At 33.7% G+C, this 27,653-nt stretch overlaps 1 protein-coding gene across 2 annotated transcripts in view; it reads right to left on the bottom strand.

Annotated features, from left to right (window-relative positions):
* The window catches only part of LOC123005317, a 38,350-nt gene extending 11,439 nt beyond the window's left edge, over positions 1-26,911 (bottom strand). For both annotated transcript variants that reach the window (XM_044399002.1, XM_044399003.1), the window contains exons 1-3: positions 26,814-26,911; positions 16,396-16,452; positions 2,653-2,739 (exon numbers count right to left, since the gene is read on the bottom strand). In XM_044399002.1, the coding sequence (XP_044254937.1) occupies positions 2,653-2,695 (43 nt within the window). In that variant the 5' untranslated portion in view covers positions 2,696-2,739; positions 16,396-16,452; positions 26,814-26,911. The remainder of the gene's footprint in view (positions 1-2,652; positions 2,740-16,395; positions 16,453-26,813) is intronic.
* Between the last annotated feature and the right edge of the window lie 742 nt (positions 26,912-27,653).

Here is a 27,653-nt window from a genome sequence, read left to right as displayed (position 1 = left end):
TTATATTTCTCATGTCTCAAGAATTAAAATTATAGAAAATGTGGTACATAATTCAGAAAAGAATGGGCAATAATCTGAAATCAGTAAAAACTTAAGTTTGTCTCTGTCGCACACTACAGCTCCGTATAAAAATTAGTAAAAAAACAGTGCCTTCGTCTTTTGAGTATCACATTCAGAAGACAGAAACTGGAAATGTTATTGAATTAAATTACAATGATCTACAAAGTTTTTTCTTGAAGCCAAACAAAAGTTCGTCAAAATCCGACACAGAATAACAAAAGTATTGCAATGTAAAAAAAAACGCAAAATTTTAGTTGTCCGGTTAACTTTGGCGGCCAGTGTATATAAATGAAGCAGCCACCAAATGGCTCCTAAAAATATTTCCCGGAATAGAATTTTCCTAAACACGAAAAATGCATTGACGTCAAATCGTTTAAAGTTAATTACAATGCCAGATAATTAGTACTTGGTGAAAATCAACTAATAAAAGTGTTTATAATATTTCAATTCAAATACGTGCAAAAGAATTGTCATTAAAAAGTTTTAAATAATTGATTTTTATCTATATTTTATACCGCTGCTAAATAAATTAATTGTTTGTTTATTACTTTCCGATAAACGCTCACTAAAGTTGGACTCGAAAATGTGTTTGCATGCGTTGAATGAGAATAAGTAAATAAAATAAAATTTTCGTAACAATAAAATCGGCAATTTTCCGAGTCGAAAATAGAGTAATAACGAAATTATGCCTTTGTTTACTGTCCGATTTCCTAGACTCATTTGTTCCGCCTTTTATCGCGTGAAAATGAAATGCACGCGTTTATTGATTAAAACCGTCTGCAATTGTAAACCGCAAAATGGAATGTTTGGTTCGATTCCGGTGTGATTCTTTCCCTCCTCACAAAAGCTCGCTTTGATAAATTTCACCCAAATGAGCGGATGATTAAAAAGTGTCGTGGCATGTTTGTTAATAAACTAACAGCAAGGGAACGCCAGAATTGGATTATAATGAACGAAAATAACTGCGTCAAGCGATCGATATGTTTGATTTTCATTTTACGTTTGTTGTCATTAATAAAACGATGATAAGAGTGGGTGTGGAGGCCTTGCAGTAACGGTTTGTGTCGTAGTGCAACTGACTCAAGGTTAGCTATGTTTATGGTCTTCAAGAGGGATTTTGTTACAAGGTAACGGGAACAAGGTTCCACTTTTCAAAAATGCTCAAATGAGTCCCCGCGTTTAAAAATATTGCCGAGAAAGGATAGCGGACGTGAGATTCGCAACAGATGACGGCAAACTTTCAGGATTTTTACTAAGTTACAGAACAGTTTTTTTGTCTTCTCGGTCGAATTGCACGGAGTTATTTGCGATATTGGAGGATTAAAACAATGGAGAAAACTTCACCAAATATATATGTAAAATATGCAGACGATGAAAGAAAAGCATTCAGAATTGGGACAAAATATTTTATGAGTCTCCCGACATAAAAAATAAAATCAGGCTCTTATAAATAATATACATACATATTTATTTATTAAAAGCACTGAAAGAAAAAAAATTATTAATTGGGCGATTATTAATTTTGAATAACATCTCGTTTTGTCTGAAATAAAATTTCATAAAACCGTTTATATTTCAATTTCGTTGTAGTTGTATATCCAAACATACTTACTTTATTCGTTTTTCCTGCTCACAAATTCGTTTATCCGACCGTAAATCCGCCAAATTTAATTCCTTGCAATTCCGTTTTCGTCACTGTGTTTTTTTTACAAAAACTTTTTCTTCCCGATTGTCGCGATTTAAAATGTTATTCGAACACGTGTGAAAACGCACGCCAAAAACCTCGCTTTCTGTTCCTTTCCACTCTTACATTATTTACTATCCCATAAATCTGAGCCCACATGTACCTAAGATGGGAAAGTTTACCGCGACTTGAGGGAACTGTAGAATTTATAAATCATAAAAAATCTAAAGTTTTTACCGAGCATAACCGACTTGCTTTCAACGGAATAGATGTTGGAGGATTAAGCAGAAAATTCAATTTTCTTCACTCCGGGAAAAAGTTAGACGGACAAAGCATGGAATTTTTAGACACGAATTTATTTACTTTTTTAAATAAATGACGCAACAAAAAATACTCTGAAAGTTAAAATGTTCAAAATGCATTAGGTACTCCTTTTGCTTGGTGCATTTTCATTTCGTGTTGCAGGCAATATCTTATTTGGAAATTAGATATAAAGCTATAACCGCAAAATCTTTTCAGGTTTTAATAAAATCGTTGCAGCAGCGGTTAAAAACTGCAACATTTGTGTACATTAGGAATCCGAGCATGGATAATATGAAAAATAAACGTACATTTCAGCAAAATTCTCGTATCGAAGTTGACGCGGCTTTATTTTATTTCCGTTTCAGAAGAATTTCGGAAAAACCGTAAGGTAAATGGTTGCCAGACAATTAAAACGTGAAATTCATTTTCAGTTCAATGATTAAAAAGAGAAACGTGGAGTTTTCCAGCACATAAATATTCATGCGTTTGCTCAACTTTAATTCAAACGGATGTCATTCTTGTTTTGTGTTAATATGAAAGCCGCGATCATTAAGTACGAAGTCTTAGTCTGTTAAATAAATACGTGCAAAAATTATTATACTCACTCGTAAATAAGCAGCAAGCCAGGAAGAAAAGACGGCGATCCATCGTGTTGCGATTCTACACCAAACACATTATCCGGGGACGAGTGCCTGAAAAAAAAAGTGATTTTGAGTAAAGTTTGCAAACGAGGAGACTGTTCGTCTAGTAAATTAAAGACGTTTTGCCGGCTGTGCAAGAGTTTCATTTTGGGGAAACTTTCGCGAACATATATTACGGAATAGTTCGCATAGAGTTGCAGTGAAACGGATAAATTTTCTACATTTCAGGATAAGAAACGCACTAATTTGGGAGAATAGAGATATTCGCCGAGAAATAATGAGAAATGAACAATGAAACAAAAAAAAATGTTTGGAGATAAGAAATAGAACTGAAACGGAGACAAATGGATAAAAGGTCTGCAAAATAAATAGTTATAAAAAAATGCATCCATAAATGTATTCATAATTGAACCACTTTTTTCATTAAATTAACTACACGATTCTTCCATCTTTATATTGTAATATGCATGAGTACAAAGCAAAGTTTCTTGTTTAAAATAATGTGAGAAATTCAAATATCATTCTGTAAATGTCTATTTTCTATTCTGAAATGATATAGTCGGATATGGCCAAGAGATAAAATAAGAAATATCTTATATTCTGGGATGCTTTGAATAACGTCAAACTGGAAAATCTGAAATACTGAAATAAACCCAAACTTAAAAACCTAAAACACTAGAGTAAAATCGAACTTAATAAACCCAATTTTACAAATTTGAGAAACCTAACTAATTCAAATAGAGAATAGTGAAAAATCCGTATGTTAATAAATCCGAATTTAATTAAAGCTTTTGATAAAAGTTTAGAAAAGATATCTTCAAAGTATAAGTGCAGTCAACGTCTTAAAATTAGTCAGCACATATTTTTAAATCAATCAAAACATTTTTTGTCTCCGAGACAACCATTACAGCTGACACAACAACAATGCTTCATAAAAAGCGCTTTTTTGACCGCGAATTGGAATTTGTTGCGCAACGGTCACACCCGATGAAAAATCTCTTGGTCCCTCCCTAGTATGTCCTTTTGTCTCCTTGAACTTGCCTGTGAGTAAAAATGAATAATGAATTTCTCGTGTCTTTGCCACGTGATATACTCTCGTATGCTGTAAGAGCTTGCCTAAAGGACGTAATTCGAGCAATTTGAAATCCTTAGTGATTAACTTATCCAGTTAGGACTAATAATCTTGTTTTGATTTGAGGAATTAGTAAACTTCAACCTTGTTTACCGTTGAAGACGTTGCCTGTGTGGATTCCCCGTATACGGCCTAAGCATGTTAAGCAAACTGTCATATCGACCGTAGTATTTCGCAAACTCCCAACTAATTATCGCTTGATTTATCCTCAGAGTGAAATTTTTGATATTCCGTCAAATCTCACTTTCAAATTTACTTTCTTATTATTCATTGCGTCTTTGGAATTGGTTCCTTGCGATATGACCAGCCATTTTCAATAACATTTTACTTTATATTTATCGTGGGGCCGTTCTCTTTTATTGACACATACTTTAAAAATATCTCTTCAATAATCTCGAAGCACGTAGCAATTTTAAGATGGTTTGCTTTTGCAACGCTGCAAGACCCAGCCACTGGAGACTCTTAAGAAATGTGAAATATTGTTTTAACGCTCCTTTCGGAGTCGAAACTTTTTTTACTTTACGGCAATCATTAAGTTTTATGATACGATGCTGTCACATCTTTTCGAATCTGAAACCGAGAGAGCCAAAAAATACGGATTGGAAGAGTGAAAAATGGGACGAACAATTGGATCGTTATTTTTGCGGATTAAAATCGAGAGAAAAAGGAGGAGAAAAGATGTTAAAGCGGAGAGACAGACACCTGATTTGTTCTTCAATTTAGGCTTTTTTGTAACTATTTTTTGGTCAATTTTAGAAAAAAATATTTCCAAGCGTAATCTATATTTATTTTCCTTTATTTATTACAAAAAAACATGTTAAACACAAAAATAATTCTTTTGTTATGATTCATATAAATTCTAATTAATGCATTCTTTTCCGATTTGGAATTTTTGAATTTCTTATTTTTACATGAATTGCTCATAAAATGAAGAATTCTAGTTGCAAAATCGGGCTAATTCGTGTCTAGAAAGCGTCTTGTGAAACGAGGAAGATGGTTTTCCTAAGCCAAAACAAGAGAATGGACACAAACTCAATTACTTTTTCTGTTTACGCTTTAATTTTCCAATCACATAAAATTATGTAAATCAATTATATTTCAAAACACATGACATAATCGGTTCAGAATTACATTTTTCGTTTAGTAGACAAAAATGGAAAGATTTTTCTCGTAATAACACCCTACCACACTGTGATTACGATAATCGTCTTGTAATTTATCAAGAAATTCTCGTTGGGATCACTCAACTTTCACCTCTGGTGAATCTCTTGTGAATTGTTATTTTTTTGAAAAAATAAACGTTTATTAAGTCTTTTCCTTAAGGGTGCTCAAATCAAACTTGAAAAATTACCAGCCAATATAGAAAAATGTGAAACTAACTTTTCCACAGTGACTACAAGCGAAAATTATTCAAACTCGTTCACAAGCCGGGGCTTCCGGTTATATCAAACGAATTCTTTTGTGTGCTCGGTCTTTGTCAAAACGTTTCACTTACATTCCTCTAATTATCCAACAGATGAATTTATTCCGCTTTGAAAAAGGACATGTACCGCCCAAGGCAGAAAATAGATTTTAATGCACCAACAATTAGCACTTTTTATGTGAAATTAATGAACTGTTGAAAACTGACGCGATTTAATTGTGCAAAAAAACTAAAATTGAAAAATTAGAGCGACATTGGAATGGAAAAAAATTGAGTGCGTGCCACGTGACCGGAAAAACTCAACGCATGGTTTTACAATTATTGCAAATTATTGCGAATAATGAATCTTTAAGTTTAACAATTCTGCTTTTAGTCTAGTACACTAACTCAAAATGTTTAGAATTCTAAGTTTTTTATTCGAAATACGAAAATTAGAAATTAAAACACCAAATCACAAAATTGTAATTTCAAAATTTAAAAACTAAGAACATTAAAGAACATGTCACGTGAGGCATTTCTAGGAATGCGACTGTTGCGTTTCCAATTTGATACTATCGAAATGAGTGTTTCTAAAAACAATAAATTACATTGCATCGTCTATATAAGTCGTAATATCAACAATGCAAACTCTAGGACTGGAGAACGATAAGCTACGATAAGCATGCAACTGTTGGTAATGTTGGTATGTAATGTTCCAACAAAACCTGTGTATATATGTAACATGATGGTCATTTTATTATAGTCTCTTAAGTAATTAAGAACTTGTTTCTACGTTGTAGGAAATTGGAAACGTCAGTATCAAACCAATTATCTTCGCCTGATGAAATACGAGAAAAGCAAACGTTAAAATTCCAATTTATATTAAAATCCGAAAGACAAACCATAATTTTTTTCTTGATGTCGAGGCAGTTTTTGTCACATTATTGGTAATATTCGGAAAGAGAAGATTTATCGAATCTATGTAAACAGTAGAAATATCGCAAACAGACCAAAATGATAAAGTATAGGAAAAAGCTTTTATTAGAGCCGAGCATTTCCTATTCCATAAAGGGAGTGCGGTCCTTAAAATGCAAATTCTGTCGAAATCCTAAAGGAATATGCAGTAAACTAAAGTTAATGTAATAGATGGTATCTCGCAGTCGGGAGCTATTGGTAGGATTCAAATTGGAATTAGGAATAGAAACGTTTCCTCGGAGTCGACATCAATTCGATGTGATTTCACTCGAAAAACAAATTTCGACAATTTCATAACACAAAACCGCAAAATAAATTAATTTCGGCCAAAATTTGCACCGACCTTGACTACCAATCTAAGAAGCATTTAGCGTGTTGAGGTTTTACTTTCAATTGTGCCGATAGCAGATTATAACTTACACTGTAATTATTTTATAATCTTCTTTGTTTTTACTTTTTGATTGCATAACTTAAAAAATGTTCGACAAATCAACATTCGCGTTCTCTTATTCCCTGAATAATTAATTCAAAAATCTACAGAAGTGGTTATTATCGTAAGAGGATTTTCGGAAAAAAACAATTTTTCAATATGTAAATAAAAATCGTCTACCCTTGGGGCTCTAATTCGACTTTGGTGCTTTGTTTCATTAATTCAAGGCTTCATTTTATTGCGAATTTTATTCAAACATCCGTTTCGTTCTTAATTACTTATTCTATTCACACATTTGGCATTGTTGATGAATCATAAAGTTGAAAAAACTATTTGTAAAGAATGTAATTTGCATGTGAAAAGACCTAAGATCGGTGATACTTGCGTCGGAATCAAGGTTTCTTCAAAATTCGTGTTTCCTTCGTTAATTCTCCGGACGTGAACGCAATCCTTTAAAAATATCTCTCCTGATTTGTTTGTTAGACGATCCTTTTTTCGAAACATTTCCGATTTCCTGTCACGTCTTACTATCGATCCAAGTCAGCAGCAAAGAAGAGATCGGAACCGGAAGAGCATCGATAAACACGCTAAACCTTATCACAATATAAAACACGGATATTTAATATTCTCTCTCTCGCATAATTGTCACACGAGAAAACCTCCACGACGCTCCTCGAATATGTTAGAATAATTTCGGGAACAAAGCGAATACAAATGAATTCCTGTTGAATAAGTGTTCGATCTCGTTAAGAGCCCGATTAGGTCTGCTATTTCTTCGAATGTCACGACGTTTCCTTCCGCCTTAGTGCCTTTCAAGATATGAAACAGGAAGAAAATGGTGATTTAGATTCGGAGCGATAGCAAGTTTGCCAGAATTAGTCCTTTAGTCGGTGCAACGATCCATGTTATTCCAATTTCAATCCCTCTTCGAGCAACTTCTCGATAATTGTTGGGGGTTGTTGTTAATTTGCCAAATACCTTCAAACCGAAAGCCAAATCGTAGAGTTAGGGACCCGATTGCTAGACATAACTTCTAAATCAAAGCCTTTGCTATTTCGGAATGATGACTTTGTCAAAGAAATTAACTTGAGGCGACTTATGGAACCAAAATTTATTATACACAATCCAAATATCCAAAATAAAAATATTTATTTCCTATAGTAAACAAAGAGAAAAATAAATTGAAAAATGTTTTTAAATTTTTCCAAAAAAACGTTAAAGTTTGAGCAAAAACGCTATTATATACTATTATACAAAGTGTCCAAAATGAATGAATCTGTTGTCAATCCTGACTCTAATTTTTAAATTTGAAGGATACTAATGAAAGACGTTACTGATTAACAACAATTTAACAATTTTGAACCGTATCAGGTTGCAGTGATGGAAATTATTACCTAACAAAAATACTTTCAAATTTGTTACCAACAGACAGTCTTTCTGGATCACTGCGTATTTTAATATTTTATAAGTAAAACAAAACATCTTAATTCTGACAATTTTCCAAAAATTTGAGCAGTTTTAACTTTTAGAAAACTAGAAGATATGTAAGAAATTTGCTTTATCAAAACTTTTCCTGGGGGTCTAGTTACGCCACTAACAATGTTAATTATTTTGAGTGTTTGCATTTGAATAAAAAAGGATACAGGATAGATACAATCACACTTAATTGTGTATTTGGCCTTCTTTGGCTAAACAATTCAATTTTTTCCCTGACGTCACTTATCTTAATTTTAACCAAATTAACAAATTTTGAAAGTGTAATTTTTGCATTTCGTGTTTCTTTGTCTGCAGCTCATAAAAAACTGTGTTCATTATTCAAATGTCAACTAATTATCTGTGCCTTGACACTTGTAGTGGTCACGTTTCGCCCATTGGAATAGATTCTTCTCAAAGCTTCAAAAATGGTGTTAGTAGATTTGTTGTTTTGTTTCACCTTTGGCATAAATTATCGAAATATCGTTATGCAAATGAGCGTGAACTTGGCCTTGTAAAATTCGTACCAAAGATAAATCGTTCTGGTCTAGACAGATCGTCTCTCTATTAATCACCCGCTACAAATCGCGCTTTCTGCCTCTGCCCTCTCGTCCACGGGTCGAAAATCAATCAACCTAATCTGTATTTTAAGCATGACGTTCCGCTCGACTTGTTCCAGCATTTAAATAGGGCCGAAACTTTGAAGGGAGCGATTTATGTTGATAGTGGAGGCATTAAAGGACATGGCGGCGGATATTTAAATCTCCGGTGTTTCGGCGCCATTATACCGGCCCTAATCTAACTCACGCTCAGTGATTTGTAACGTTGGCCGGGACTATAATCTATACCGAATACTTTATTTTAATAGACGGTGGTCGGCGGCGGCGGTCGCCGCCGCCACCGGCAACACAATACACAATACAAATGTCACCGAAACAATAGCCGAATGCCTAGGCTATCATTTATAAGCGAAAGGATCGGAGGATTTGCATTCGCGTGTTAACGCGACTCTCTGATCTGATAATGGTGCAGGATTTGTGGACGTTGTAGCACGTCGCTGACGACTAGTTGTGATGCGCATATCTGAGCTCAAAATCTCAACGGCAATTATCAAGGAAATGCCGCAGATGCAGGAAAAATAGCAAAAGATTGCTAGCTCAATACACACAATACATTTTGTTTGATGAAGATTTAAATTACTCGTTTCCCACAATTTCCAAAGTGGAAGACACAACAACGAAATACAGTGCCGAAACTAGGTATATAAGCGAAGCAGGCCCCTGCCTAGGAGCGCCAAATCGAGAAAGGCCACAATATTAAAGATAACACAATATGCGGACGCAAAAAAATACTTAAATACATTAAAAAATGGTTACAAAACTACCTATAGTTTTGTTTTTCGGTTAAGGAATATTTTGTGCAGCCTTATAAGTATAGTTTTTACCGAAGAGTTGGTTTAAAAAACTGCACGTTGCTCCTTTTGTAAAGTTATATCTTACTTAAGTGCTTAAATTTAATGTACGTGACTTTCTTGGTATATTTAATCAATTTCAGTTCTCAATATTCGTCAATAAAAGATTGTTTTGCTGGTTGAGCCATACATTAGTTCATATTTTGCATTTCATTGATACGAGATACAATCGCTCTCGGTCTTTTGAGTTGTGTTGAGTTTGAGTTTCAAGTGATCAAGAAAAAGTGACCAAAATGCCAAAAAGACCAAATAAATAACCTTCAGGCTTATTACAAAAAAAATTAGAAAAACAGACAATTAGCAATAAGCTAGCAGTGAAAAGTTTTTAATAAATTTTGTTCAAGCTGAGTCTGATGAAGTGATGAACCAAGTAAGAGTTTTAGAAAACATTTATATCTAAATATTTTTTAGAATCTTTTTTTTTAAATATAGCAACAGCTTTAAATAATTTTCTTACTTCACCATGTTTTCTTACTTCTCGCATGTTGCGAAAGCTCTAATTTGAATTTAAAAACCATCTAAGATCGTTAATCTAAGATCAGATTCAAACATTACAATTATTATTGAAATAGATATTGCACAAAATTTAAATTATGAAAGCAAGAAATATTTCTTTTTTAATTTCAAAATTTGGTTTAATTTTAACAAATTCGTACATTTTTATTTTTGTATTGTTTGTACAGGTTTCTATAGTCCATAAGTTTTTGATTTTAATATCTCTAACAGAAATCATAATATAGCATTAAAAAATTCTTCTTAAAGGCGCAAAACTGAAACTTGTTTTCGGCATTGACGAAATAAAGGCAATATTAGAACAAAATGTGTTAAAACCTCGCTTTTTTTGTTTGGGTCTGTAAGTTTTAGTAATGTGGAATGTGAATGTGCAACAAAAATATAGATACATTGCGCTTTTCTTTATAAAAAAAATTTTGCTCGTATAGTCAGTTTTTTAAGTAAAGAGAATTTTTTTTCTCAGGGGATATTAAAAACAAATTTTTTGTGCTATTTATTTTCTGTACGATTTTGGCCTCTTGTAAATATAAAGAAACATCTCGTTCCGGCATGAATAATGTATAACCATAAAAATCAAAGCCGAAATCGTGCGTACTTGTCCCGCATTAATTTTGATTTGAGTATTTTAATTCGTTCAACCCTTTCGGATAAAGAGATCTCGTCGAGAATTTGAAGTAGTGTTGGTGCATTTAGCAACATGTGTGCCTTTTAATCCATTATTTCGAGCTGTCGGCTATTTATTGACTTTTTAACGTGTTCCCGGAGCTTTTGATTTGATGATTCCGGACTTGCTCCGGCTCTTTATTATGTAGATAGATGTTGAATTTAATTCCGTGTATTTACTAGCACCAGTGCTGTACGCCGTATGATATAATTTGCATATTTTATCCCGGAACGAGCGGGCACAAGTGCAGCCAATTAAAAAAAATTAGTTTTGTTGGCTCAGTTCAAAACCGAGGTCAATTCAACGACCAATGGGCCCGCCATGCAAATGACGTTGTCTCGAAATTTGATAAAATCAACGGGCGCAATAATTTTTGGTTCTTGTGGCGTCCTCGCGTGTTTCTCTAATATTTCGGATACATCATTTCGCAATTTCGAGCCGCTGAATCGTGAATTAATTTTCGGTCTAATTACGTTTTAACAAGGCACTCGGCAAGTCTGCATAATCAGAATCGAGGTGTGTTGATGAGAAAACGAGTGAGGACGTCGTCGGCAGTGACAACCAGACATTCTCATGCAGATGGCATAAAACAATCAAAAGGTTTGCATCATAAACGAGACAAACCGAGTCGAAATCACTTATGTCAGTGACATTTTCGAGCGAGTGATGATGCTGTTAGCCGTAATTTACTTCTTTCCAAGCGGCTGCATCGCTCCTGATGCGATTACATGTCAGGAGTCCCTCGATAATGTAATATACTAATCTAAATCAGAACCCATCATCAACTTTAAAAGCTTCCCCAGCTACGAATTCAATTTCTGACCCTACCGACTGAAAGCTTTGGCCTCCAGTGATTCAGATTTGTCCTCCTGAATATGTAATATGTTTCGAAATTGCTACGGCTGGGACGACGCAAATGCAACAAATGGAAATGATGATCTCGATAAACATATTCCAAATCTTATATTTACAAAGATAAGGAAAGAGGCAACATTTTACCAACACCAAATACAAGAGAATTGAACCATTTTATAAAAGTTTTTTTAATACGATTGTTTCAATAAAGCAACAGTACCCGTTTAATTTTATTAAACAACAATCTTCTTTATGCGACATTCGGCTAATGCACGTCCTTTTTCGTTAAACGCGTGATATTAAAGTCCATTAATCATCGTCGTACCTTCGCGAAATGGCTGTTATTGTTTTCGTCGAATAGCGCGTTTATGTTTATTGCCTATAACGTCGTGGCGAAATAATGCGATGCAGCGCGGCGGTTAAACCGCGTCAACAACCTAACCGAATTTTTGCCGCTGCAATAGTGGCCATCGCTTAATCGAATCAAGATTAAGTCCGGGCCGGTTTCACTTAACCGGATGACAAGTTACAGGATCCGCAGATGTTCGTAATTGAGTTAACCGATCCTGTAGTCCTCCTATTATGAATCTTTAATTAGCCAACCTAGGAATCGCATCCACGATGGCATTTGCATAGCGAAACCGATGCCAAAAGTGCCATTTCCAAGACCCTAACAGAATATCGACACCGTGGATAAATTACAGATTGCCGTATTGGCGCTAGCTGAATTCGATTAATGTTGTTGTTTGTTTAATGTGTCGTTTATACCGTCCTGGCGTGTTTTATGGGGGCGTTATGTACGATTGTTTTCATTTTACGACCACATTTTTAAATTTACTATAAAGCTAAATAACGAATAAACGCAACGAATTTGTTGCATTATTCACGGTTTTTATTGCACATTTTTATAGACGAATTTACACATGCATCGTCCCAATTCTACTCAATGTAGCCTTTTTTTCACAAATTATCATACTTTAGATATATCGATTAATTACTTCGTTGCTGAGTTTCTCGACTAACGAATTTATTGACTGTTAAAGTCGGAGCTGTATTCTTGCAACTTTCAAAGTTAATTGCGAAGAAACTTTGCACTGAGATAATTTGCATGTTAGAAATAAAATGTCGTTGGAGTAATATTGAGTTCGAGAGATCGGCATAGCAGGCGATAATTTTGAAAAATTAAGTTAAATAATATAACCTTATTGAGGCAGTGCAACATTTAAAATCTGTTTTAGTATCCTATTTTGAAGCCTGTTTAAAAATCAAATTAAAGGACTTTAAAGTTAATGTTGGTTTAGAATGCCCTGATTACTATGGACTTGTTGAGAAAAATTTCACATTCTACACCAACATTAATTTTAAAGTCCCTTTATTTCGATTATGAAACTGGCTTTTGCGACATATTGTAAAAAGTTTCTGAAAGTGGTACTAATAGTACCACCCATTTTTTTTAATGAATTATTAAAGATTTATATACTCGTACAAACACAAAGTGCTACTTTCAGGGCAGCTTAACCCGTAGACTACTTTACATTCTGTAAAATGAAAAACCATAATTTTTCGTTTGTAAATTTATTTAAAAATAATTTTCCACCTCACTAATCTAAACCCCGATATCACGACCATAAAATATGAAACCCTCAGATATAAAACGCATAGACATATGCATTCCAAAGTAATATTTACGATCGCGCGAGTTATACACATTTTGACAATCGTAATTCAGTCAAACAACGTGATTTATAACCAGCCATAACCGAATTGTTCTCTTCCTCGACACTCTTTCGCTCTCAAAAATCCCCAAACCCGTCACCTGTCCAATCGATAGCTCAATTTACACAGATCACAATATTTTCCATTTAATCAGTTTAGATCAGTTCAATTTTAATTTTAATACTGTCACGTTTCGGCTTAAAAATGATTTAATACTAATAAAAGAGCTCGTCGATTAGAATTTATCACCAAGCCCGATTTCAAACAGAGATCGGGAATTTTTATTAATTCTAGGATACAATTTTTGTTGGACAATCAGAAGCAATATTTTCAAAATGTTGCAATTTTAATGTCATTCAGTAAATAAGGAGATTTAAAACACTTCCCTTTTGGCTCTCGGGAGGAAAAATGTTTTTAATTATCGTTTTGGCGCGCTATCGTCCTCGCTCCAGCTTAGGAAATAACGACGTTATTTTGCGAAGCCGTAAATAAAGAACATTACAGTTTAGTTTTACGGATTTTAATAAACCCTAAATACTGACGGCGAATGCATTTAAAAGCTCGGCTTTATGCGAAATTAATGTTAGACAAAAATACAGCGGCGCTTTCCCGCTGTTGGCCCGTAATTAGACACTCGTATGTCTGACGTATTTGATAAATACGAGGCCAGTTTGCGTGCTGAACTTCACCAGAAAAGCTTTAATCATTCGATCTCTTATCAGCGCATCCGCAAACACTGAAAAATCACATATGCTAATCCTACTTTCAAAAAATTTCGACCTCGACTTTTCAACTGGAGAAAGAAAATTCTTTTAAGGTAAACGCCTTTAATCAACTATGTAAATCGTTTAGATAATAAACTTATATAACAGTTACATAAAAATCAGATCGAGGGAAAAATAAATATTGACAATAATCAAAAACATCAATGTTTGTCTGAGAACAGAGCAGCTTCATTAGTGAGCGAACTTTTCCCTGAAACACGAAACGCTCCAACTTTTCCATAAACTAATATCTCAAAGATTGTTTCATGAAAACAAAACAAATAATTAATAAACTTATTTTTCGATAAAGAGCTTTTCTCTCTACAAAAGCGTCTCGAATAACCCCCATCATATATTTACGACACAATTATCCGATTATCCAATTTAATTTCCATGAAACATGAAGCATTTTCGTGTCACCCATCTATATTTATTAAACTTGATAGTCTTTTTACAACACGGAAAAAAAGCAAAAAGCTCTTTTATGTCCGTCCCAAGACACGCATTAAAATCACAATTAATTATAATGGCGCTTCAGGTGTACATGACGAGAAGATCGTAATTATTAATGACCACACCCCATTGCTTGTTATATGACAGTATTAAGGCGGAAACAATAGAATACATCATTGAATTGAGTGTGCCCCCATGTTTGGTCTGGTAGTGGCATTCCTCACTTTGTTCCATTGTCAAAGGACTCCTGTCACTGTTTACAAGATCGTGGTGCCGGTTTTTATGCAAATTCGGCTTCCTGGACCTTTGTTTTGTATGTTTCAGATGCGCTAACAATTATTACTCTTGCAAGGGGAGCTTTTTGATAGAATTAATGCAATTTTAGAGACACAAAGCTTTAAATCTAGAACTAAAAGTAAAGTACAGCAGAACCATTTTTTAGGCTATTTCAAGTAGATTTGTGATTGGTACGAACTTAACTGTTACAATTCAATTGTTTTAATTTAATAGTTAAAAAAGTGTTTCTATTTTTATCCACGAGACGTGATTTCGTAGATCAAGTATTCAGGTAGTATGTACCTACCGAGATAGTACTGTTTGCTTTTCAAAATTCTTTACATCTTTGACAAAGTAACATAAAAATGTTTGTATAAGTAATTGTTGGTGGATTTCGTCACGAAAATGTCTTTTATCAGAAAGTACTTTAGTCTGAGTGTCCCTAAGTCCTTTCATTAGTGTTGTCTGGTGAAAATTTTTTCGCTCTTGTATTCAATTGCTGTGAGAGCACATTAAAGCCGTACAATAAACGTTATTGATGTCTCTGGTTGTGTCAGAAGAAGTAGGTCTTTGTTTCAGACGCATCAATTCCAAAAGAACAATGATAACGTAACAAATGGTTATGTTATTGTTGTTATCGAAACGAGCGAAATGATTCATTGCTCTTCTTACGTCATTAGTGAAATTGTTCGAATATGAATAATGTATGCGGAGAGATTCGACCGACTTGAGCGCGTGTTAAGAGAGAGCCGTTTTTCGCCGGTTTATTGTTTAACAGGGTTTTTAGGCGGGCAACATCCGAATTCGGTTTTGCCGATTGGATTAGATTATGAAGGGAATCATCGAATCGAATAAACTAACAGAGCGTGAAGCTCTTACCAAATATTAGCAATAAGTAAAAGAGGCAATCGTTGCGTTTTGCGATGTGTTTCTCCATTTATTTCCCTTGTTTAATTTAATATCAAAATTCCCCAAGAGACTCGCCAATTTCCCGCGGAATACTATTTTACAAATATTAAAAATTCTTTTCAACTTGAAATATTGGATTTTTACCCTAACTTCAAACAGATTTTTTTATTAGCTGATGAAAACGCTTGCAGATTAATTTGAAAGTTGGACGTTATTCGCTAAGGGCTGAGAGCCCACATTAAACATACTACTTTAACTCGATTTGTAACCATTTTTTTAACTTTCGATTGTTCAATCAAATTTACTTTACGACTTAATTAAGATTCCAGACCATTCCAATTTATCAAACTCAATCAGAACGCCTCTAGCCACAATAAAACAGAACCACACTCAACCTAATTTTGAAATTTTCCGTGATTCGAATAGGTTCATCTAAAAATCTCCGACTCTAGCCAATATTTGTTTAGGATGATTTACCCTGTTGTGTTTGAATTTAATCTCACCAGAAATGTAACAATGATTTTTTAATATCATCGGTCTTAAGTTAAAATAATAATAATAAAAGAAAGTTTCTTTGTGTGGATATTAATCAATTATTGTTTTTCCATCCAAAGAATAGCCATTGTTTCAATGCGTAGGAAAAGTAAATGTTTACAAGGAAAAAGTTTACTTACCAATTAGAAAGCCTCCAACAATGAATCAAAGCGAATTGAATTATTCCCGTTTCCTACCTGGAATTAGGAAAAAAATTAAATACGAATTTGAATCATCAATCATAGTTATAGCGTGTTGAGCACAGTCCATTACAAAATTAATTTCGAAAGAATTCCCTCCTTGCAATTAATTACAGTAATGTAAATAGACCCCCGGTCCAGTGATCGACTTTGACATTGTCCCGTCTTCAGAAAATCGGCATGTGGCAACAAATAATTTATTCGAAAGCCATTAGAGTTAATTGGAGTCTTGCATTGTTAATTGACGATCCATAAATCGGCACAATTGTATTAAAATGTTACAAAAGAGCGTATAACAAAGTGTTTGGGATTCAATAGCCGTCGCCGACAATTGAGAAATTGTCATTACGACTTGAGGAAAAATAATCGCGAAATCGCCCAAAAGTCGGATACGTTGCGGGTGATTTAGGTGAAATTCTGTGTTTGCGGTCTGATTGTTGAACAGACCGCGTTTCCAACAAATTGCTCGGACAGATGCAAAGAATGGTGTTTACCGTCGGATTTTTTCGTTTATTTTAATTACAGCCGACGGCGGAACATAAATAGAGAAGTTAAGACATGTGTGCCATCAGCGAGATGCACTAATTTAAATATTAGGTTAATGAAACATAAAACTTAGAGAGTTAAACAAATGCTAAATAGCCAGTCTGTTAGACAAAAAATTACGGCTTTCAAGCAGAAACACTGACTAATTCTTTTAACAAATAAATCAAATTACTGATTTTCCAAGTTCCAAAAATATTACGTATTTGAGAAACACTATCAGAACTGGGAAAAAAAATAATTATAAGCATCTGAATATTTTTTTTTAATATGTAGTTATTTTCTCATTGCCTATTGAGACTATAATTGTATCGCACATATGTTGGCCTAATTTCGTTACAACAAACATACATTTTTAGTGTTTAAACAGAAGCAACTATAAGAAGTTTCTACAACACTAGTTTAATTTTTTAAAGTATTATTTACGGTACCATTTTAAGTACTGCAAACATCAGATGCAAAAAACAATAAACAGCCTAAAACAGTGTGATGTTCTTTGGTTGCCACCATCACTGCAAGTAAAAAAGCCCTAAGCTAAAATTGGCTATACGCTTCAGAGCCGTCGCGCAAATTCACCTCTCTAACCCATCAAATTCCTTTCTTCCGTTTACTCTTAATTCTTGACTCGTCTGCGGCCCATTAACTGTTACGTTACGTCCCGTAGAAAATAATAAAATTTTTCGCAGAGGGCGATTGCGAAAGCTCGATCCGTAGCGTTAGCGCGTTGATGATTACATTACTGTAAATTGCTTTTTAATGTTCAAAAGCGCATTTGCCTGGTTTAGCAGATATAAAACATTTACGATAAATTACGACGATGATATAAAATATTTTCCCTAAAAAAATTCTAGAATATAATGCATTGTTAAAGGCGCGAAACGGAAACAATTAAAACTGCACCGCTTTCCTGGAGAATAATGTCATACAAAACAAGAGAGTGTCGAAAGACTGGATCTTTAATTGGATTGTTGACATTCTGGTATTCTAACACAATTACGCCGAAATGCCGACTGATGAAACTGATGCGACGCTGAATTCGCTGCACGTAAATTAAGAAAATTGACGATATTGTATGGCGGGTGCAATGAGGGACACGTAGGAGGCTGACGAAATGGCAATTTGAATGGCGTTATTGTGTTAATTGGGGACAAAGACACGACAAACATAGAATTCAAATTTTAATAGATTTTAAAGACAAAGTTGTAAATTTTTGGTAGTACCAAAATAATATTTCAGTTTAAAAATTTTCAATTTTTTTGTGTTTCAACAACAAACCCTTTTGTTTACTCTGAAAGTATTTTTTAATTACTTGATTTTTAAAAACAGTGTTACAAATGCGTTATCTTCAAAAAGTATTAACTTCCGAATACCCGATCTAATTGAACTGTAAATAATTAACTTTCCGTAATGGGATTTTTGCTTCAAAGAGCCAAATTCCTCAATTGGTATTAAATGTTTTATAATCTCTAATGGCCGATTAGAAACTCTGTCGGGTAATAAATTTAGCTCAGCGTTCACCACTTTCTTTTAAAGTTTCATTAATTTTTTTCTTCCCTCGTTATTTAAAATAACTAAACAATTTCGTCCTTTTTTCATCGTGATTGAGTGTTGATTTTTCTAATGACATAATCATTCCTTTCACTGTTGCTCAATTAGGTTTTTTCGTTCCCGGACAATTTTAGGGAAGCGTAAATTGGACTGATTCTCGGGATAATAATTCTTTGTGTTTTCTTGTAGTTGGAACAACAATTCGCACCAATAGTTTGTACACACACAGTGAGCTACAATCTTCCGCCAATTAGTGCCGAATAAGTTGCTGCAATTTCAATTTAGTACCAGTAGAAAGAGTCAAGAATGTGGAAGAGGTTTTCTCGAGTTGAACCAAGGCTGAATGATTCAAGAGTCGTTTCAATGTCAAAAAATTCAGTTTGTGTGTGAAGCGAGCGATTAATTTGGCGCATTGTTGATTATTATTCGATTGCCTCCCAGCGGTGGCGGAATAGCAATAATAATAATAAGATCGAATCGCCGGCAAGATTATATAATAATAATTGTAATATTAACATGAGTTTGCTTAACGAAATTACAAAACAATTTTTGTGTTTTTGATCAAACCGCAAACATGTGGAGTAATTACTCAAGCGGCTCGCCCCTTTCATAATCTACTTACTAACCGTCGAAAAATCCCTTTTCGCCTGTGTTTATTTTAGCGAAATCTAGGCATTAAGTGAAGTAGTGTCAGCTGGTGAGCTAAATGAAAGACTTTTTATCACTCCGGGAAATGTAAATAAGGTAAAGAGCACGTGAGCTTTGTTACTGCAACGCGTGAGTTGAGAACTGGGTCGATGTCGATCGATTTTTCTTAGAAGGAAAATGCATCGGCGTGGTGTAAAGTTGAAGGTCTTAATCGGCATGATATCGGTAATCTCGTGTTCAAAAGCGTGGCTTTTATAATGAGAAAATAAATTGTCGCGATGTTTGCCCAGTGACTGTGGGAACAAGGACACAAGAAAATTTTATTTCTAGAGGAACCTATCATTACACAGATATAAATAAATCTTGCTCAATATTATTCTATTTAGATGCGGGTTTAGACTAATTATAAGCTCTCCCACACGATGTTACCACATTTGCATTTTGACACGTCTTCACATGGGTCTGTAGTTTGGATTGCAAATAGGAAGACTCCCACCGTTTGTTTTCGATGAAAGTCGGATTGTGATGAGAGAAAATTAAGCGATTATTTAAGAGAAGTTGGGTCAGATAAAATAAACTAAAGAGGTACATACCTGTTGGATTGATACTGAAAGAAGCGCTAATTTATTGACTTGTTTGCTCATTATAAAAATAAATATTAATTATCATTCTATTTTGATGTTTGCGCTTGTCATTGACTCGATTAGAGATGATTTCTATTCAAAACTACTACAGTACTGCTTTACAAATAACGTTTTTTTTTTATGTTTTATTTTTTCGTTGATTGGTTTCTTAAATTTTTTGCTAATCATCTTGTTTGTTATTGACGCTCACGCGAGAAAATATCGATGTTGTAAACCCACAACCATTCAGTACGTAGCGTGGGTAAGTAGTAAAAAATCTCATTGTGTATGCAGAACCTTGCCAATTATAATTTCTTTATCATCTCTCCCATATTTAATATCGTGGCAACTCAATGGTACCGCCTCCTCCCCTATTAATATTTCATGTAAGGTCTTTGTGCTGATTTCTTCCGTAACAAGATGTTTTTCATGAAATTCCAAGAAGCCAATTTATAGCAAACTAGTGAATGAGATGCCATAACTTCATATTTTACTAGCGCAAGAATATGAAAACAATTCAATAGATAGTGCTTGAACGTCTTGTTAGCGTTCCTCTCGTTTTAAAATAAGGGTAAAAATGTCGGCGTAGTTGCAAGAGGCAAGAAGTAGTGGAATGTAACCCACCCTAGAATAAATTTACGATGTCACGAACCTTCAATTAGTCAACAGGCTTGTTGTCTCATTATGTCCTAGAAAACCCCATAAATACTAAATATCATTTAACCTGGCAAGTTTCCATGCATGTGTATAACGTAATGTTTAATTATTTGTCACGAGCATATATTTAGGGTAAAATACGAGCTGAATAACCCGCATAACTTAATATAATACACGACAGCGAGTCGTACTTTTTGACACGAATTACGATTTAATCTGTTCGTATTTTGGTGGCGTTTATCCCGTCTTTGTAATTTTATAATTCCACAAATTCAATACCTCTCGGTTCAGTTACGGCCAATTTCCTTTTTAATTACACCGAACGAATATATTACCCCCTAATCCAATTAAATTCGTCCAAAATTCCAGTTATAAACACAAACCGATGAATAAAATTTCTTTTATTAATGAACTCACTCGTCTTTGAAAATTTTCATTAAACTTTCATTGGAATTATTGCGGGCCTCGCTCGTTATTAACAGTAATTTGAGACGTCGTCGAGGCTTGTATTTCACAACGAGTGCTATCAATAAGAGGCGCTGTCGGCACCAGAGCTGGCTTCTTGTGACTTTTCGTAATATTAACTCTCTCGCCAAGCTCGGCGCAAAATTACTGCCGCCATATAGAACGGTAATACAACTCTTATGATGCGAGTGACACTCTTTAATATAAGGAAACGTTCCAGTTTTATTGTGGTACAGTTTCGGACGAGATAAGATCCTCCGAGAAAAAAACGATTTCACATTTTTTTCGACGCCTTGAACCTGACCGCTCGACTCAATATCTGCTAAGGATACTTTCTCTGCTTCACTGCTGCCTAAGACTGGTTGGGGCGACCTCAGCCGTGACCTTAGCAGGATTCGCCAAACGCGAAATGTAAACAAAACAAACAAAATTTTGAAAAGTTTAAAAAAAAAATTATTTGCCTGCGGTTGAAGTAAAGAAAGCCAAAACTGTCTTACAGCTATAATTAATTTATTAAAAAGCTACGGATTTTACAAATGAACAAAAAAATAAGACACACTCAAAAACAGAAACAAAGACATTATATTAAATGTTGCTCAAAATTAAAACTTTCATAAAGTTTGTTACTCTTGCACATGTGTACATAGGTACATCTCATGCTATTAATTACTAACAGAGATATTAACTGATAAAATCTAAATAGGACATCTTCGTATGAGTCACTCATTTCAACACTAAGTAATATTTTATTGACTTTCATGTAGACTGAAAATAAAAATTAATAAAACCGATCATGGGTGCAAGAAAATATTATTTGTTTCACTTTACAATAGCATATTTGTAATCTTACAATATATTACGAAAATACAGGTGAAACCTGAAATTAATAAAAAGTTACATAAACTTTTTTCTATTAATTGTATCGCGGTGTGAAATTTATGTGCATGAATAGCTAATTATGTTATTTGGATTAATAATAATAAATATCTAACGAAATTTTTATTGATTTTTTTTACCTAAAATTTATTTATAATTTTGTCAATACCGATTAGGTACAGTTATCTCGAGAATTTTTATTTTCTCTTGCTTTCTCTAATTTTTTCAAAACCAAGTTCCTGATTTTTTTATCACTTCCTACCAGTAGTTTAATAATAGTTCGAAGCGACATGAAACTTTAGAATTTCATCTAAAATCTGAAATTTCAATTACCGCGATACAATAACATTTGATTCCTCCGGCAATCCGAAATCTGGAAGTTATCCAATTCGACTCTCCACAAAAAACTCAGTTGTTTGGCAAGATAAAAATTGATGTTCGCTCATTATGCTTTTACGTTTCGGTTTTTAAATGCGTAATTACGTGCGTGTGGCACACATAACCCGGAGAAAGGTAAAGCGAAAACGCCACCCGTGAAAGAGAGAGTCGAAGAAGATTGAGATAAATGTTCGACGTCGGTTCTTGTACCGATAGAGTCGCTGATGAATTGATGGAATATCAAAGAGTCGTTACGATTGATAAGACGCGATCGATAGTAAGCACACACGTGGGAGGGAAATTGGGGATGATATAAATGATGTACTTCCGTATGGCGCAGTTCGCGCGGATCATTGACCATAACGACAGTGAATGAAAATTTTTCGGCAAGATCGATAAAGTTCATGAGGATTGTTCAAAGCGAAACGTGACTAAAATTGAAACAATTGCAGGCTTTGTGACATTTAGGCATTGATACACGATCGCCCCGACAAAGCAGCCTTGTGGCACGTTTACAAGGATCAGGTGCGGCGAGGAGATCAAATTTGGTGGTGTGAATCAATTAGACAGTACTAAAGTACTGGCAACAAAGCAAAACATTACTTTTCAATTTATTTAAATAAACAAGAACTTTTCGTCACAATTGCATAGTAAAAAATTTGATTTCAAAATTTATTTATTTATGTTTAGAGAAAGAATCTTTTCAATAAATATATAGTTGATAAAAGAACTACTAAATTAGTTGATTGTTTTTATTATGCATTATTTTGAATTTATCATTATTGCATAATCTTGTTTAGTTTGACCTGAAAAATCAGCTAAATTATTAATAGTTCATTAAATATTTGTGACACAAGCTGATTTCAATGTTAATCTTTGAATTATTAACGAACTATGTTTTAATCGGTTTACTATTCGCCAATCATAAAATGCAAGAGAAAAAGGACAATGGTTTGACAATATTGATTTGTTTTTTTAGTGTTTATTTTTCTAGTCTACATAAGTATTGAAAATTTTATTAAATAATGAGATCAAGAATAGTATACAGGGTGATTCATCTCAGCTCCGGTCTTCTGTAGCTCAGTTATTTTTAAGTGGCAATTTTGATATTTTGTAAATTTTATTCATTTTCTACAGAGCATTTCAGAAAAATATTTTTGAATATACAGGGTGGCCCAAAAATAAGTTACAATACAGACTTATGTTTTTTTTTAATAAAACACCATATGTTTCTTGGCATTTTTGAATGTAGCTTTTAATTTCAGTGTTTTTAAGCTAAACTTCTATTAGTCGATTTTCCTTAGTTTTTGGATTAAGTTGTTTTTTTTATCGAAAACATCCTCTTTTTAAAAATGTATTACAAAGAAAGTTAAGACAGCTGAAAAAAAAATATTACTGTAAAGGAGAAAGTACGAAGTTTAAAACTATAATTTTTTTTAATATATTGCAGTCAAAAAGTTAAAAAAATGTCGAAGTTTGTTAACAGTTAAATAACTACTTAAAAAATTTAAATGGAACACCCTATTTTTTATTTTTGCATCTCATAAACTGATAAATTATCTATTCAAAAAAATAAACTTTTGATGTCTAGAATTGATAAATTAAAAGATATTTATAATTGTAGCAACAATGCCTATCGTTAAAATGAGCATTGTTGCAACCATAGTAATTTCACCACTGATCAGTTATTTGGGATTTGCCCAGAAATCAGAAATTGTAAAAGTCGACATAAATATCGAAATCTGAATAGGTTTATTGTAAAAATAAAGAATAATGGATTCAGTGTAACATAAAAGTGATTATTGAGTGATATTTCTTCCATCTCTAGTGCAAATGTGCACTTTTTGGCTATTAAAATAATGATTTTTTTTATGTTTATAGTTAAATATCTTTTATCTTATTAATTATAGACACTTTTTTTAAAAAAGAGGATGTTTTTGCCAAAAAAAAAAACAACTTAATGCAAAAACTAAGCAAAATCGACTAATAGAAGTTTAATTAAATAAATTAAATTAAATTCAAATTAAAAGCTACATTCAAAAATGCCAAGAAACGCTACATATAAAAAACATAAGTTTGTATAGTAACTTATTTTGGGTCACCCTGTATAATCAAAAATATTTTCCTGAAATGCCCTGTAGAATATAAATAAAGTCTACAAAATATCAAAATTCCCACTTAAATAATAACTGAGCTACAGAAGACCGGAGCTGAGATGAATCACCCAGTATACAACAACATGGTATTGTCAAAACGTCGTACGTTAAAAACTTCGCTTAGCAGGAAGTGGTTTTTAACCATCAGATCAAACATTTTTCTTTTTTATTTTTCTATCTATTTTCTCACTTTCTACTTTCGTGTACATTTTTTTGATTATGACATTCTATTACACAACAGCCAAAAAAAACTGAAATTTTCCCGTCCTTCAGTCAAGTAGTGACAATTAAAGATTTCCGCAATGTTAAACCCCATCCGTGTTTACCGTTTTAAGCACCTTACGCAATGCAGAACATACCTACAGTAGCTCTCGTCTTAAGAAATTTTTTCGCTTATGACCAGTTTTCAAAGTGTTTTCTTTGGTGTATCGTGACACGGAAGATCTCGAAGAAAGTGTTGAGGCTTTGCAGCGCTCACTTCCGAGCAATCTGCAGCATCTCATATTCGAGTCACGGTCCACTTTCTATCTGAGCATCTGTTGTCGATATCGCTCTGTCACAACCGTTCGCCTTATTTCACGTGTTATCAAACTATAATCGGATGTCATCGCTCCGATTCTTCAATAAATTTCAAAAGCAGACGCTGAAATTGCGCTGAATGCAAAATTCAAACATGATACGATATACTATCGCCAAATCTGGATCGTTTTATCAAATTGAAATATCCACTTTTGCGACTTGAAAATGTATAAATCAAATTATGGAACACGCTGAAAGGTTAGATGAGAGTCTATGAGAAAATTCGATTTTTTCACCAGCGACAACGTTCGAAATTAAATCGGAGGGGCAATAGACGGTGCTTGTGACAGAATCATTTATATTTCTTAAAAGATATCAATCTTGAAGCATGTAGCGTGAAATGCTCAGGAACGAAAATAATACAAAGCAATACTGAAGCGGACGAACAAAAACCGCCGATTTTTAACGAAATTAGTTAAAGGATTTGATAAAGCAAGCACTCGACCATCATTTTAGAGAGACAAATCGTAACAAATTGAAACGACATTTCCAATTTCTGGATTGCACAAGTAAATCTGAAAATGATAAAAATGTTTGATCGTTTAACCCCCAAACTTGACATTTCTACAATCGATAAATTCAAATTCGTTAATTAAAAACGCCCCCCAATTTGATTAATCCGTTGACACTGAAATACCTCTCGAGCCTCAATAAATTTTCATTTCGAATTAATGATATAATTTACAAATTCCTAAAATGATGATTAATTAAAAGCGACACTTTCGCGGCCATAAATTACAGGTAAACAATTACGAGGACAATTTAGGATGTGTGCAATTTTTTTTAAATAACGTATCCAGAGACCGCTTTGATTAATACTTTTGAGACAATCGGTGCAAACATTTATTACAAGCGAAATCCTGGCAATAAATTGGTGAAAAATTCAAAAAAATTGTTTCAGGAAATGGCACCAATGTTAACACCTTTTAAACTAATTGTCCCGACGGGGCGCTCGGTGCTAATTATTTCAGGTGGGGCTCTAACTTCCTTGATTCCTCTCTAACTCGTAAATCACTTAAACATAAAAATTAATCTTCAATTAGGTTACGAGACTCTTAATTTCTATCTACAAAAAATTGCACTTATTTAAATTAACCGGAATGATTATGTGAAATGGCCTTGGAAATTTAACTGTTAAAACGGTTTCGCTTCGTCTGTAACAAGAACTGTTAACTTTTCTCCAACAACCAGACGATTTTATGGCCGATGGCCATTGAGAGATTAGCTCGGATGACTCGCTTTTTTACTCAAAACACGCACGCGGATGTAAAGAAAGGAAAAACAACTCTAATAAAAATGTGTTTGTGTCCAAATTATCCCTTGATAGAAATCAATTTAATCACTTCACTAAATAAAATAAATTTAGGTATTTTATATTCAAAAGTTTTCAAAAATATTTTATTAATTGATTCGTATTGTGTCTTAATTTTTTTCCAATAACCATCTTCTTAGGTAACGGTTTTATTCCATACCTACACAATAAAAAAAAATTTAATTTGGATTAAATAATGTTTATACATAAACTAAAAAAACATTAGACGTCTTCAATATCTTCAGTATTATTTAAAATTAAATTTAAAAAAAATATATTAAAATATTTTGAGTTGGGTTCGTGTCTTCACCACGCGTTGATGTCTCCAGTTTTTATTTGGTAATATTTATAAATAAGTGCTTTAATTTATTAAAAGCCACAGATGTATAAAAGGCAATTTAAAAAAATTAAATAACCGCTTAATATTTTTTTTTTTTAATTAGGTTGGTGTCTTAGTCGCTCGTCACTATTTCCGGTAGCCCGTCCGCGCACTTTCTCTCGTCGAATGTCACTGAACGCCGATTAAAAAATGTCGAGGGTGTTGTCATCGGGGGGTAAAATGTCATTACTCACCAGGTGGAGGAGCACGGGGGAAAGCTCAAATCAGCGGGAGAAGTGAACGTCTTGAAGTCTACTGGTCGACTGAACAACACCATACCTTCAGAAGCTCACAAGAGGCGCTCCAATCCCAACGTTTGATTTCCTCTCTAGGTCATGCAATAAGAATTCAACTATTGTCTTTGAAACCGTCGAGTGTTTAAGATTTACGCAATTTTTAACACCGAAAACGGAGCCGAAGAGCAAGGTCCCACCGCACCCACGATTTTGGTCCAGTGTGTGAACAGTGACAGTGAACGCAATTTCCAATTCCGGTGAATCGGAAACCGGAAAATTTTCAGGCCGGGTAAATATTACTCTCGCCAGAAAAGTGTTCCAATTGTAAAATTTTGAAACAATATTTGATTGAGTAATTGTCGATATCATTTTGCAATAAAATATATGCAAGGTTAATAGATGAAACTACTGATACGTTTTGCAATTGTTGAATCATCCTTTAATTTCTTAATGTTCACGGCCTTATCAACCATCTAATAAAATTACAAAATCGTAAAAGCACGATTTGATTATTTTTTGAAAAAAGCTCGAAAAGCTTTTGGAATGCCGGAAATTGATTCGTAACAATTACCGATTGGTATCACTGTCATGACTTTGCAAACATTCCAACCTGAAAAACTATAATTACATTCACTGAACACAAAACAATTATCTTCCTTATATTACCTAAAAAATTGTTTAGTGTTAGTAATGACCTCGTCACTTCAAGAAACGTGTATAAGATGATATAAGCAGTATTTATACGGTGTGTTTATAAATAAATTACAAAACTACAAAAGTGTTAAAACCTCATTGAGG

Source organism: Tribolium madens, unplaced genomic scaffold (assembly GCF_015345945.1).
Source record: "Tribolium madens isolate multiple individuals breed KSU strain unplaced genomic scaffold, Tmad_KSU_1.1 Scaffold_20;HRSCAF=117;Tcas5.2_LG4, whole genome shotgun sequence".
In the NCBI taxonomy this organism is placed as follows: Eukaryota; Metazoa; Arthropoda; class Insecta; order Coleoptera; family Tenebrionidae; genus Tribolium; species Tribolium madens.
This window is presented reverse-complemented; position numbering and strand designations above follow the sequence as displayed.